This window comes from Benincasa hispida, chromosome 2, assembly GCF_027475165.1.
Source record: "Benincasa hispida cultivar pf3 chromosome 2, pf3_genome.v1.1, whole genome shotgun sequence".
Lineage (NCBI taxonomy): Eukaryota > Viridiplantae > Streptophyta > Magnoliopsida > Cucurbitales > Cucurbitaceae > Benincasa > Benincasa hispida.
Window position 1 is genome coordinate 3,864,987 of NC_143479.1, and position 13,946 is coordinate 3,878,932.

Consider the following 13,946-nt stretch of genomic DNA (forward strand, 5'->3'; position numbering starts at 1 on the left):
TAGGAATTAAATTAATAATTTAATAAAATATTCGTTTCCTATTATGTAGAGACAGAAAAAAAAAATCGTGAAAATATGCATGCTATCTTATCTTATCTATAAAATGGCATCAAACAAGGGCCAGAAAATAATACAACAATTGCCTATCAATGACAAATCAATAGGCCCTCTTTGCACATGCAAATTTTGAAAAATTTTCACAAAAGAGCCAATTTCAAGGATCTAATCAGAAATGTTGCTTACCCAGAGGACTAGAAAAGAATTTTGCATTTTTCACATCAACACAGAGAAAAGATATCATTTCTGAAGCCTCATGAATACAAAACAACAATCACAATGCACAAAAAACCTACACAAAAAAGGGGAGGAAAAGAAGAAAAAAAATGTCACAGTTACAAATTTCTAAGCAGAATCACTTCTAAGTTCTAACCTCATAGTGTAGAAACCAACATGATCAGATTGTACATCAAAGCAAGCCAAACCAGGCCAAGATACAATGGTGTCTGAATAGGGATTGAAACAGAACTGCCAGAGATCTCAGCGGAATCGACAGCCAGAGGCATCCCATCGCTGTTGAGAGTACACGATCGAGGATCCGACCCGTCTTCACTCATCATTTTAGCACGAAGCACTGACGTAACAGTGCGGATATACGCTGTTCGGTTCTTGGCAAGAAGCCATGTTAAACCCATCAGTTGACACTCCTTGTGGTGCATCTTGGTGGTCCTGTTCTCTGGTTTGCTTGAATTCAAAGTTTCCTTGTTGTTGAGCTGCATTATGTTAATGTCTCAATTGCCAAATACATAATCATATAAGTTTGGTACATTAGTTTATAGTATTCCAACTTGTTGGAGCCACATCTAATCAAACAACAATGATCTAAATTCTAAACAATGTAAAGTATAAAACCTATAAGGTTGATTAGACACTGAACTTTCCAAGTTCCTCCAACAAATCAAAAGAGAAAAATCTCTGCACAAGAGAGTGAAAGCATTCCCAACGAGATTCTACAGCAGAAGTCTGAAGGCTTATGATATTTTCTTCTACCATTGACAGCAATAAATTTGAACTACAAACATGATACATGTTTGATCAACATCAAAGCAATTCACATACTGTTAAATGATATGATCTGCAGTTTTCATCAGCCAAACAGAGAATGCAACATGTCATATTCATATAGACTTGTGAGCTTGTCATGGTTCTTCACTAGAGTCACTACCAAGTGGCCTATTTTCCAAATACAATTTTGTTTTCCTTTTGAGATGATTCCCTCAATTTGAAACAACCCCAAAAGCAAATACTCATCGAGATTATTTCTAGCAGTTAAGCAGATTAGCATAGCTTCCTATAATGTTCTGATAACTCCAATCTACAGAAAGGAAAGTGGAACATTCCTAATCTTTTAATGACACTGAAAACAGAAAGGAAAAGGCAAAACAATTTAATTCAATGGCGTGAAGAAGGGAAAGAGAGAGAGAGAGAGATGAGAAAAAAAGTTCACCTGATATAGACTTTTCAAGCATTTAGAACAGCCACCAAGGCCTGGAAATCCATTGACATTGCCACTACTCAAGCAATTTCTCTCCAATCTCTTCACATTTCTATCTCCTTCAAGAATCCCATTCTGGGTCAGTGAAAACGCTTCAGGGCAGCTCAAAGGATGTAATCTGATCCCACAATAGCAGTAAACCACATCACAAGTCTCATTAGGCTTCATTAACTCAATACCCCTTTGATTCAAAGCTTGATCCAAGTTACTGACGCAAGTTTCGGAGTCATCGGGCAGTAGGGGTAGGTCATACGACGGCGCTGTATGACCGGGGACAACCCCACCTCGACCGGCCCTCTGCAATGCGGTGGCGGAGTAAGCAGCGTAAAGCCAAGCAGCCAAAACCGGACAACACCGGCTACGGTGGAGCTGCCCGGAGACACCCCCTTTTGAAGGACCGCAAGCCGTCTTAATCCCATGGAAAAGCTCGTCGGGGAGGTCTAATGGGCAGCCCTGAACATCGGATTGTTCTGGGAATGCCGGAATAGTCGCCGGCGGCGACTGGTTCACTTGAAACGGGCGGATTGTAAGTGGGTCTGGATGGGGAAGTGAGAAAAACGAGGGGAAAAGAGAGAAAACGAGAGAGAAGAGAAGAAAGATTCGTGGGATTGAAGACATTGGTGAAGAAAATGAGATTCAGGGGAAGAAATTGAAGAAGTGGGGCAGTGAGAAAGATGAAGAATGAGTAAAGTTTGGTGATGGCTGAAGGAAGGGAAGATTGGAGTGAGATTTTTGGGTTTGTGGGTTAACAAAAAAGGAAGCAAAGGAAGAGGAAGAAGAACAACAACAAAGGAAAAGGCAAAATGGGGCTGACAAAGTTAAGAGGCAATGAATGAAGGAATTGGATGCCAATTGCAATCTCCTACTTCTCTTATACTTTGAGATGATTCAATGAGTGAGTGAGTGGCTAAATTCTTTAGGGATAATTAAACAAACCATTAACCATAGGAGTAAAGTGAGGATTATTAAGTGCTTCTTTGACCACCCAAAAAGGAAAAAAAAAAGTATCTGTCATGCATCAATCCAAGAAAGAAAGGAAAGAAATTCAATAAATAAATAAACAACCAAAGAAAAAGAGCATCTAGGGTTGGGTTTTCAATATGAATGTTGGAAAAATTATTCAATGTAGCTGCTACATTATGATTATATGAATTTATATGTCTTGAATAATTATGCAATAAAAATTCAAGATATTTTTATCATTTCTTTTTCATGCATCTAGTCACGTTATGACGGTTTCATCAGACAATTTCTCATGATCTTATTATTTTGACATCTGTTGGTTGAATAACAAATTCCTTCATCTATCCATAATAGTATGATGTTGTTCACATTGAACTAAGACTAAAAAATTATGATAGTACTTATACTTTCAATTTCACTAAAAATACTTATACTATGAGAATTTTTTTTTTTTTTTTTTTTACTAATTTGAACTTAACTCTTTTCTTTTCCTTTCATTTCTTTCTTTCTTTTTTTTTTTTTTTTTGAGTAAGCTAAAAAAACAAAATCTTAAAGAATACAAAAATAAGAAAAGAAGGATCGGATAGTCTTCGAGTCAGATCGTTAAATGAAATCCTTGAGGATGGAAAATTAAACATTGAGTAAACGTGTACATATGTGAATGTCAAAGAAGAAATTTTGGATATACTGCTACAAAAATGGTCAAAGATAGAATCAACCAAAGGTTGAACCTCATTAACAAATCTAATTTGACCTGATAAAAGATTTCAAATGATAAGAGGATATATTTCAATCCAAAGTGAATAAATTCGTGACTTCAAACAAAAAATCGGAGATTCAAATCATTACTATATCATCGATACGAGACATTGTTTTGCATTTTCAATACCAAATGACAATGAAGAAATATTTTCTAAACAAGTTGAAGATAGATACAAAATGTCCTTTTGTTTTTAATGGCTGAAACTGAAACATAAACATTTGTTGGGTGATATTAAAATTATTTTTTTTCTGAGTTAAAAAAATATCATGTAATTTATTTATCATTGCTCGTGTGGTAGTAAATGATGTCATGCACAAATGGTGACTAAATTCTTGCATTTATAATATATTTATTTAATTAATGTTATCACATGTTTTGTTATTTCTTCTTCGATCGTACACACTGCACTTTGCCCAACAGTAAATCTTGGGGTAAGACAAATTTAATAACGCATCAAATTTAATATCTAACGTCTTAATTTCAACTTTGAAGAGGTATTTAAAAAATTATTTCAAAACATTTTATTTTTCTTTTTTTCAAAAAAAATATTACACAAAATTGTGTCTCCAGTACTTATTTTTCAATAAGAATGTTGTCTTTTTTATCACTTGTCACTAGAGATGTCCATTAAATTCGTGGATCGGACCTCGTGAGGACTCATCCCGAATGGGGTGGAAATCTCCAATTAGATGGAGAATGAGGGAGGGAGTATAGAGAATTTTTCTCCATTTAGGGACGGGATTACATTCCTCACTCCCGCTCCTGTCTCCATCCCCTCCCATTTTCCCGTTCCACCTCCGTAAAATATATACACTAATGCACATATTAAAACTATACAACTCACCTTTAAATAAAATTAAATTAAAAAAAAAAAAAAAAGACACTCATTGTGAGAGTTTTATATATAAACTCACTATATATATATATATGTATGTATGTATATATGTATATATCTTTATAGTACAATATATGTATTAAATTGAAATTAGAATATGTCATTGTAGTATTTAAAATTTATATAAATTAATCATTTTAATTATGAGTGAGGAGTTTAACTATTTAATCAAAAAAAATTATATTAAGTCATTTGAAAAAAGAAAAAAAAAAGTCAAATGGGGAAAATTTCCCATGGTAAATCTCCGTCCCAATCCCCGTGAAGATTTTTGTGGGGATGAGTGGAATGGAGTAGCGAGGAAGGGGACAGGAAGTCATCCCCGTCACATAAACATCTCTGACCATCACATTCAAAATAAAAAATTTGTAAGTACTAATTCATTATAAATATAGTAGGTTGTATCTATTAAATTCATGAACTTTCAAAATTATAAATTTAGTTTTTGAACTTTTAAATTATTTACATATCTATTGGACATAAAATTAAAAGTTTAGAATTCTAGTAGATGTAAAATTCACATCGATATCAATATATCAATGGAGCTTTAAAAGTTTCAAATTTTCATAAATTTATTAGACACAAAACCAAAAGTTTTGGTCCTATTTGACACTTTTAAAAGTCTTAGAGTACAGATAGATATATACCTCAAAGTTTATGAACTAAACTTGTTATTTAAATAAGTTCGATTCTTTTTTTCGAGTAGAGGATCCCTCATTGGATAAGTAGAGAGACTTCACAATCTAGATGAGATATAAGAGTTACCTCTTCTCTTTGTCAATTAGTTTAGAAATAAGATTCTATATTTATCTAATATAATATCAAAGCCAATAGGAAACCAGATAGTCATCCTCTTAAGACATATGTTGAGGATCTCCTATTAAAACTTAAGTTCAATTTGTATTTAGCATATTTAATTATTTATGATTATGACCATATGGTTTAGAGAAATGTACTATATAAACTTTTTAATCCTAGAGAGACGTCATATTAATTTGTGTTATGTAACATTATTTCTAATAAAATTGTTCTTCTTCTAACTCTGTGGACGTAACTAACACATTGTTAGTAAATCATGTAAATGTGTGTTGATTCTCTGCCTTTTTATGTTTTCGATATTCTTTACTTGTTGAGATTTCGTAATTACAATAAGATATACGAGTTACTTATTTCATCGTTATTTTTTTTTTTTTTTTACGGAACTTTAGTTTAATGAATTATTCTTATTGCAAAACCAAAAGTTGAAAAAGAGGTTGGGATTAAAGAAAAAGATGGATTTTTTCTAAAAAAATAAATAAAGTAAAATGGAAAAAAAAAAGGGAAAAAGGTTATTAGGTCTGGAATTGGATTTGCATTTACATCATTTGCGGCTGAATATTAAAGAAATGAAAGCAACATCTAATTATTTCAATTCAAATTCCCTTTAAACTACCAACCACTTTGAAAGATGCATTTTATGTTATGTTTTTTTTGTTTGTTTTGGGTTAAGGACATTGATTGGCCAAAACCCTAAAATAATCCCAATCTTTGATTGAAAAATCATAATCATAATACCCATCTTTTCCTTTTATCTTTTTGGATAATTTTACAATTTTCGGTGGATTTTTTTTTTAAATTACCTCAACAAAAATTACTTTTTCTTACCCATCTATTTTATGAAGTAAATCAATTTAAACCTAAATTTTCAAATTTCACTCAATTAGTTTTTTCTTTTTTTTTTTTCTTTTATGGTTGAATTTGAGTATTTATGTAATTTAATTTTAACTGATTTATTGGTAGAATGTTATGTGGTCTATTAATTCCATTTTTATATTTGAGTTAACAAAATTTCAATTTGATTGTAGAAGCCAACTTAAGTATAACTTGATTAATTAAATAAATAACTCAATTAATTAAGATTATGAGAATCCCCATTATAGATTATAGACTCGATATTCCAATCCTCTATTTAATATTATCTGTAACACTAAAATCTTTTTAGGTTAAATTATATATTTTAAAAAATTATAACTTTTTCCATTGTTTAAGTTATAATATTATTCTCAATCAAACATGAAGGTTTCAAAACGTCCTTAAAGTATAAATTCCTTAAAATCCGATACGAAAATTAAAAACTGTCTTAAATCAACAATTGACCTAAAGGCTTAAAATCAATATTAATTGAAGAAGAAATAATATTGCAAGGGTTTGACGCAAGACCTCTTGGATCATCTACTCCGATAACATATTAAATTGCCAATTGACCAAACAGTTTAAGTTGATTGGTGAAGAAAAATTCAATTTTATATCATTTAACAATCGAAAACGATTTGATAATGACCTAAAACAGAGTGACAATCTAAAATTTCATTGCATGTCTCAAATTATCACTAAATATTCTTAATGATTTCTACTTTTATGGTAATTTTGAAACACTGTGATATTTTATTAATTTATTTCTTAAAATACAACCAATAAAATTAAAAGAGAATCATACTTTTTGGTCTCTATGTTTTAAGATTTACACGTTTAGTTCTTAAATTTTGAGTAGTCCATAAATTTCAAAATGTTACAATTTGACCTTTGAGATTTGAGTTTTGTTTCATTGTGGACTTTGGGTTTCGAGATTTTATATTTTCAACCTCAAATTTTAATTAAATACACACTTTTAATCATTGACTTCAATTTATATTAATTGACTAAAAATAATTATGAAGTAAAATTTTAAATTTAAATTTAAAAGTGATAAAAAAATAATGAAACTTAATTAATTATAATTCTTTTAACGATTTTTAATTTATTAATAAAAATTAATTTTAAAGACCGAAAGTGATTAATTAGTGAAAAATTAAGGTTAAAAATGTAAATTTTGAAACATAGGGACCAAATTAAAACAAAACTCATATGTCAAAGATAAAATTATAGCATTTTGAAACTTAGGGACTAAATTGAAATCAAACTTAAAAATTAAAAACTAAATATATAATATTTTGAAACATTCCATTAAATAAAAATTAAAACCAAAATTTAGAAAAGAAAAAAAAAAGATATATATATTTTTTCCAAATTAAAATTAGCTTGTCAAACAAAAAATGGAAGGTAAAAGTTTGACAATTTTTTTTTTACCGTTTGTATTTACCAAGCACGCCTTGCCACAAAAAAGCTGCCAGCAAGAGAAACAAGAGCAGAAAAGGCACAGAAAATAGTCTCTCTCTCAATTCTCTTTCTTGAGAATAAACAAAAAAAATAAGGATAAGCAATTAGCATTTACACTGTTAAAGTAAAAGTTGTCTTACTGCACATCAGAAAATAGAAGAAAGTCTTGCACTTTATTGGCAAAAGAGTACCCTTTTTGCCCTCCTCTTCCTCTCCACTATACACTTTTTTTTTTATTATTATTATTTTAGTTTTCATAAACAAATTAAAATTTAAAAGGTTCTTATTTTTTTTTAAATAAATTAAAAGACTATGATGGTAAAAATGAGAGAAAAAAAAAGTTTATAATAGAGAAAAGGTAGATGGGATTTGGTCCACCATTATTGTCATTATGTATCATTGCTATGGGGACTTTGGTTTGCTCCCACTTCCCACCCATTTCTCCTTGTTTACACCCAAACATCATTGAAAAGTAATCCTTAAAAAAAAAAAAATAAATAAAGGTAAAGAAGTTTAACCAACTAACAAGTTTAATCTCTACGCTTCCATACTATGGTTTTAGTTTGATTTCTACCGTTTTGTTTTAGTTAAAACTTACTTGATATGGCGGTTGAAAAGTTAAAAGTGTATTTGATGACGTGATAAATTATTTGTAGATGTGATGACTGAATTTTATGATATGACGTTTTGATTGATATGTGAGAATGATTGGTTGAACATTAGATGAAATAATATATATATAGTAAATGTGGAGATGAGGCAATTCGAGCCTAACTATCTTCCATTCCAAAAAATGAGGAGATAAATATTTGAAGTTCTCACCTTAAAAGAATAGAGTATCACTTGAACTATGCTCGACACATTAGTTAAATAATACGAAGTAACTTCTTACCATGCATTTTTGTCAATTCTCACTCATTGTTAGGGTGAGAGAATTCGAACCACAAACCTCTTGATCGTTAAGACATATTTTATATCAATTGAGCTAGGTTTACTTTAACAATGATGAAAAAAATTATCAATGTATTGACCAAATTAAAATGAAGGTTATAATTAAAGGAAGCAAAAAAAAAAAGTAATTTTATTGATTAAGATGCAATTTTAGTTCATGTCGTTCAAATAAAATTTAAAAGTAGTTCTTATTGTTAGGTTAATTTTTATCAAACTCGGTAAAATAAAAACAATAATCTTCCAATTTTCATTTATAAAAAAAAGACTAATAGAGATCAAACAAAATATTTAAAAAAGTCGAGACTAATGTGAAGAATTAAGGTGTGTTTGGTTTAATTTTAAAAATAAGTCATTTTGAGAAAAAAATTGAAGTGTTTGACAACTATTCAGAATAAATCCGAAATACTTTCAAAATATATTTTAGACATTTTTTATCAAATGAGATTAAATAAAAATGATTTTTTTGAAAAATATTTTTTCTCTAGCCAATCCAAATAGACCTTTAATTAAAAGTATAGAGATCAAATTTTATCTTTTAAAAAGTATAATAACTAAAATGGTATTCGTCAACGTATTCTAATCCATTTTATTTAAAGAAAAAAACACATTTCCTTACTTATTACATTTAACCTATGATTCCATCCTTTAATTTCCAATGATATTTCTTTGATGCTTATCATATTTTAATATTAATGAGTTGGACTTATGTTGCAGAAATATTTTCTTTTTGTTTGATAAGTAATGACTTAGGGCAAGATTTTGGTGAATCTAATGAGTATCAGTACTTAATCTTTGCTTATTTGACTGTTAGTGAATTGTGGGCATGTGACTCTTGGAAATCTCATCTCTTTTATATGTCTTGATTAAAAGAAAAAGGTACTTTTTTTTTGTTTTTTAATGTATATTTTATTCTGTAATATGTTCAGGAAGTACTATGTTTGGCTTTTTTTTTTTTTCCCCTTTTTAATTAAATTAATGAAGTATATATGCACCCAACACAGATCCACTTGGTAATATTTATAAAAAATATTTGTTGAGTTTTAGATCATATGATAAATCAATTATGCCACCCTCAAAAACCATATTCCTACACTATTTGTAAGTATATTATAGGGTACAAACTTTATTTAATAATAATATTGTTATTTGACTCTATTTCATTTTCTATTAAATAGTTACATGATATTGTACGACTTCAAACTATCTTTTTAAAAAATATTTGTTTGATTATCATGTGATATTCACGTTATTTGCGTTACTAGAATAGAAAGATTATTAGTCTTGAAAGCATATACGTATTTTCAAATCATATATAGCTTGAGATATTTTGGCTCGAACCCAAACATGCATGTTATGCATGTCCTTACCAAAACTCCTAACTCCAATTTATTACAATATGTATGTAGCACCTTTGATTTGGACTACAAAATTTCATGTTAAACTATGCATTTTCGGGAGATGCGCTCACTTTGACTTGCCATTATATTCTATTTCTTGAATCTTAGTTTACCAAAAACTTCGAATGGTACATAATTAAGTGTCGTTGACTGATCAAATCATCTTTAATTTATAAGAAAAACATCCACCATTACATATAAACCTAATTCCAATCATTTGACAAAACTATTTCAACGAGAATTACACGTTTTTGCTTATGAAATGTTGCAATTTTTGTTGGCTACGTTACTAGGCCATAAACAATATTTCAAGAACATTGTTAATATTGTTCATTTTTAACACATCTTTTAAGAGGAAAAAAGTTTGGTCCTGCTATTACAACTTTGACTTCCTTGTTGTTCAATGATCTGAAAATATGTTTTTTCAAATTATATAATACCCCTCTTTGTTAATTAGGGGTGTTTGGCGTGTTTGGTTGTTATCAGCATGTTTTGCTTGATGAAAAAAAAAAATTGTGAGCACCAACCACACACATAAATTGTACACACCTTGCAATAACCCACACAAATAATTCAATCAAAAGGGGAAAAAAACATATAAGGAAGGTTGATCGGGAATGCAACCAAAGTCTCACATTATTTAAATAAGGGGAGGATTATAGATATATTGAGAAAAATTATTTTCATTGGTATGAAGCCTTTGAGAAAAAACCAAAAGCAAAATCACGAGGTTTATGCCCAAAGTGGACAATATCATACTATTGTAAATATAGTTTGAGAGTCGTTGTCCTTATCAATATATTTGGGTTGTTTGATAGACAGTAACATTTTGCTATATTTGAAAATATATAGCAGATTTGCCATTTAAAACAATTACCTTAATTTGTATTACAATGTCATTATATAACTTCTGTGAAGTCAAACAAAATGATGCATTTTTTTTTCACTTTATTAATTACTACTTTCATTCAATTAAATCTTTTTTTTCCCTTCTTTTTTTGATATTTTCTCTGAACTTTGGATCTCAAGGAATAGTTTTTTTTTTTTTTTTTTTTTTTTTTTTTTTTTTTTTTTTTTTTTTTTTTTTTTTTTTTAAGAATGTAAATACAAGTATTTATTTTTTTATTTTTTTTATTTTTTACATGTGCATCTCACATTTACATCGGAAGAATCAATGCTTTGATGTATATAATCGCCTCCACTCCTAATAGATGCATCCAATTAACATCTATTGCATCATATCTCGGAGAGTCGTATCCCGTCAACTTCAATTGCACTTATTCGACATAAGACTTATTCTTTTGTAAACTAAGAATTATAAAACCCACCTCCACTATCTTTCAAACAGATACCTACATAGTCGAAAAATCACAACCACTCAACAAAGGATAAAATGAAAATTTATGAAAAATGTAATGACAAAATGGCAGGTAAAGATTCTCCTACATAACCCATTTTAATTTTAAATATATAAATTTATTTTAAAATAAAATTGAAAAAGTCACCTCCTCTATCTTTCAAATGGACGCCTATACTCGAAAAATCACAACCACTTGACAAAAGAATAATAGGGGAGTTTATGAAAAATATAATGGCAAAAGGACAAAGAGCCCTTTTAATATAGTAGAGATATAAAACCAAAACCAATTAGAACCAAATCATATATATATATATATATATATATATATATATATATATATATATTATTTTGTTTGAAAAAATATAATATATATATTATATACAAATTCGAAAATGAAACTGAATATTTGCGATTCATCAATTTGGTTTGGACCAAACAAATAGTTCGTTCGATTTGCAGAAAAGATAGGTTGCTATTACTACCCCACCGGCAGCCGGCCACCATACACCTAAGTATTTTTCTATTATATATATATATATATATAAATAGATAGTTTTTGAAACTGAACTGAAAATTGCAGCCACCCCCATCTGAAATGGCTACAAGAACACACCGATACAAGTTCACGAATTAAACACATAAGCTTACAGAGAAACAGTATAAAACTTTGAAACAAAACGTAGAAGTTCTTCTCAAAGTACAACTGAACATGTCCATGAAACGAAACGGCGTAGTTTCAAGTCTTTGACATGGTTCTGCCAGCCGCCGCCCACGAGTATAGTTCCGGCGGAAGACTGCTATTGGTGATCAAATTCTGTGGTACTCCATACAGATCCGAAACATCCAGGTGGTGGTGGCTCCGCCCATTTTGCCCATAATGTTGACTCTGCATGGCGGCCGCCACTTCTTCGTCGTCCGATGGCAGGCGGTCGAATGTCGCATTCATAAACGTCGCCGCCATGATCACGACTGGACCAGAAGCAATGAGCGCCCCCACTACAACGCCGCCGACCACTTGCCCTTGTGCGCCGGCCAAGTAAATCGTCAGGCCAGTGATTCCCGACGGTGCTGGTGGTGGCAAGATCGATCCCAGCATCGAAAGAATCTCAAAACTGATAAGAATATGAATGAAATATCAAATATGTTATTATTAATTACCGATTGACTCAACGGGAAATTCATGGGCGAAAGTAAATTTTGTAAGATTTGAACATTAAGACTTCATAAATGCTAACGTAAATTTAATATTATATTATCTAACAATTATATAACGTAATAAACTCTCCATTATTACTTTTAGTTAAGAATATGAATAAATGATTGAATTTACCGGCCATGGAGAGTGACAATAGCACCGGAGGAGGCAGCTTGGCGGAGCGTGACATTAGTGACACATCCGCTACCGCTAAGAATGCAAACGCCACGCTGCTTCCTCCGAGCGAAGTTGGAGAGGCTCTCATTGACATCACACCCAGAACTAACCTCAATGGCATGAGCTCGAAGCGCATTGGCGCTATCTCGGGTAACAATAATGGGTGGTTTTGGCTTGTTTTTGGACCCAGCTGGCCGCCCCCGAGGTCGACGGAGAGCTTGATCACTCTCCACCGCCACCGAGATAGGCGGGACGGCCTTGGGAGAAACAAGAGAAGGGTCAAAGCAAGGTCTTTGTTGGTGATTATTGGTGGCATTACTGCCACATTTTTCAGGTTCATGTTCTGAAACTACAGAAAGTTTAGATCCAAGAGAGTGAATTGCCATATCTTGATCACCTCCAGCCATTTGCATAAACCTTTTAAAAAACAATAAAATAAAACCCCCAAAAGAAAAAATATAACTTTTTTTTAGATATATTTGAGAGAAATTAGGGCAGAGGGAGATGAGCTTATAAAGTAGAGGGAGGAATAAATATATGAAGAAAATTAGCAGGAAAAATGGTTTAAGGTTAGGAGGAGATTAAGTAAAACCAAACATTAAATAAAACAATTAAATATTAAGGATGTCTTAAGTATGTTTTGCTTTTCACTGCCTACCTCCTAACAGACTTGGTTCTTCATGTTAATTGTCTTAGCTCAAAAGATATTGATTTTCTAATGAAGTATTTCTAATCTAGAAGCAAAATTATCACTATTAGATATTTCATAAATTTAATAATGGTATTTCTTTTTGTAGTGGTTGGGTTTTTGCAAGAAATTATATGTTAATCATATAGTGTGGTAGCTTAGTGACCACAGTGATGTGATCAGTTTAGTTAGGGTTTTAGTGTTTGTGAAGTATTTGAATAATTCTTTCTTGAGAGGGTTTAGTTACAAAAACTAATTTAAATAATTGATCTTGATGATCATAATTTAAGAATGACTAGAACTTAAAAGAGACAAAATATGAAGAATCATTATTGATGTAGAAATATTATTTTGTGCATAATTCAGTGAACTATTAAACGTAAATTAGTATCTTGAAAGTCAATGATTTGATTCTCATCTCATAATTATTGAACTTGAAAAAAAAATATTTGATGAAACTAATCTTTATTTATCTAAAAGGAAACAAATGTTGGTTTAAGAATATTATATCGTGGATTTAAAGTTAAAATGAAAATGTTATTTTTCAAAGAAAAAATGAAAAGTATTATTCTATATGTGATAGATACACATACATGGAAAGTTTGGTTTAAGGTTGCAATGTAACAAACTTTTTGTTGTTACTTTTAATAAATAAAACTCTCAAAATATGTTAGGGAATGTTGTTTTTAAAGAAAAAACTAGAAGGAGGGAAGGGGGATTTCCCTATTTATTTTCGTGTCAATCTCATATATATGTCTCGTTTATTACTTTTTTATTTCTAAAAAAAAAGGTATTGCTCTTTTTTGAATTTATGAACGTCAATAAACACTATGTTCAACAATTTGCAAGGTCAACAATACAAAATTCTAATCT

The 13,946-nt window shown here is 30.5% G+C and overlaps 2 protein-coding genes across 2 annotated transcripts; both read right to left on the minus strand.

Annotated features, from left to right (window-relative positions):
- Positions 1-269: 269 nt before the first annotated feature.
- On the minus strand, positions 270-2,684 carry LOC120071798 (GPI-anchored protein). Its single transcript, XM_039024181.2, has 2 exons — positions 1,505-2,684; positions 270-770 (listed from the first exon to the last, which is right to left on the minus strand). Exons 1-2 carry the CDS (start codon positions 2,168-2,170, stop codon positions 432-434), a joined length of 1,005 nt encoding a protein of 334 aa, XP_038880109.2. The 5' UTR covers positions 2,171-2,684; the 3' UTR covers positions 270-431.
- An 8,878-nt stretch (positions 2,685-11,562) lies between these two features.
- Positions 11,563-12,798, minus strand: LOC120072212 (Putative AT-hook DNA-binding family protein). Its single transcript, XM_039024624.2, has 2 exons — positions 12,344-12,798; positions 11,563-12,125 (listed from the first exon to the last, which is right to left on the minus strand). The coding sequence occupies exons 1-2, from the start codon at positions 12,796-12,798 to the stop codon at positions 11,750-11,752; spliced, it is 831 nt and encodes a 276-aa protein (XP_038880552.1). The 3' UTR covers positions 11,563-11,749.
- Positions 12,799-13,946: the final 1,148 nt, after the last annotated feature.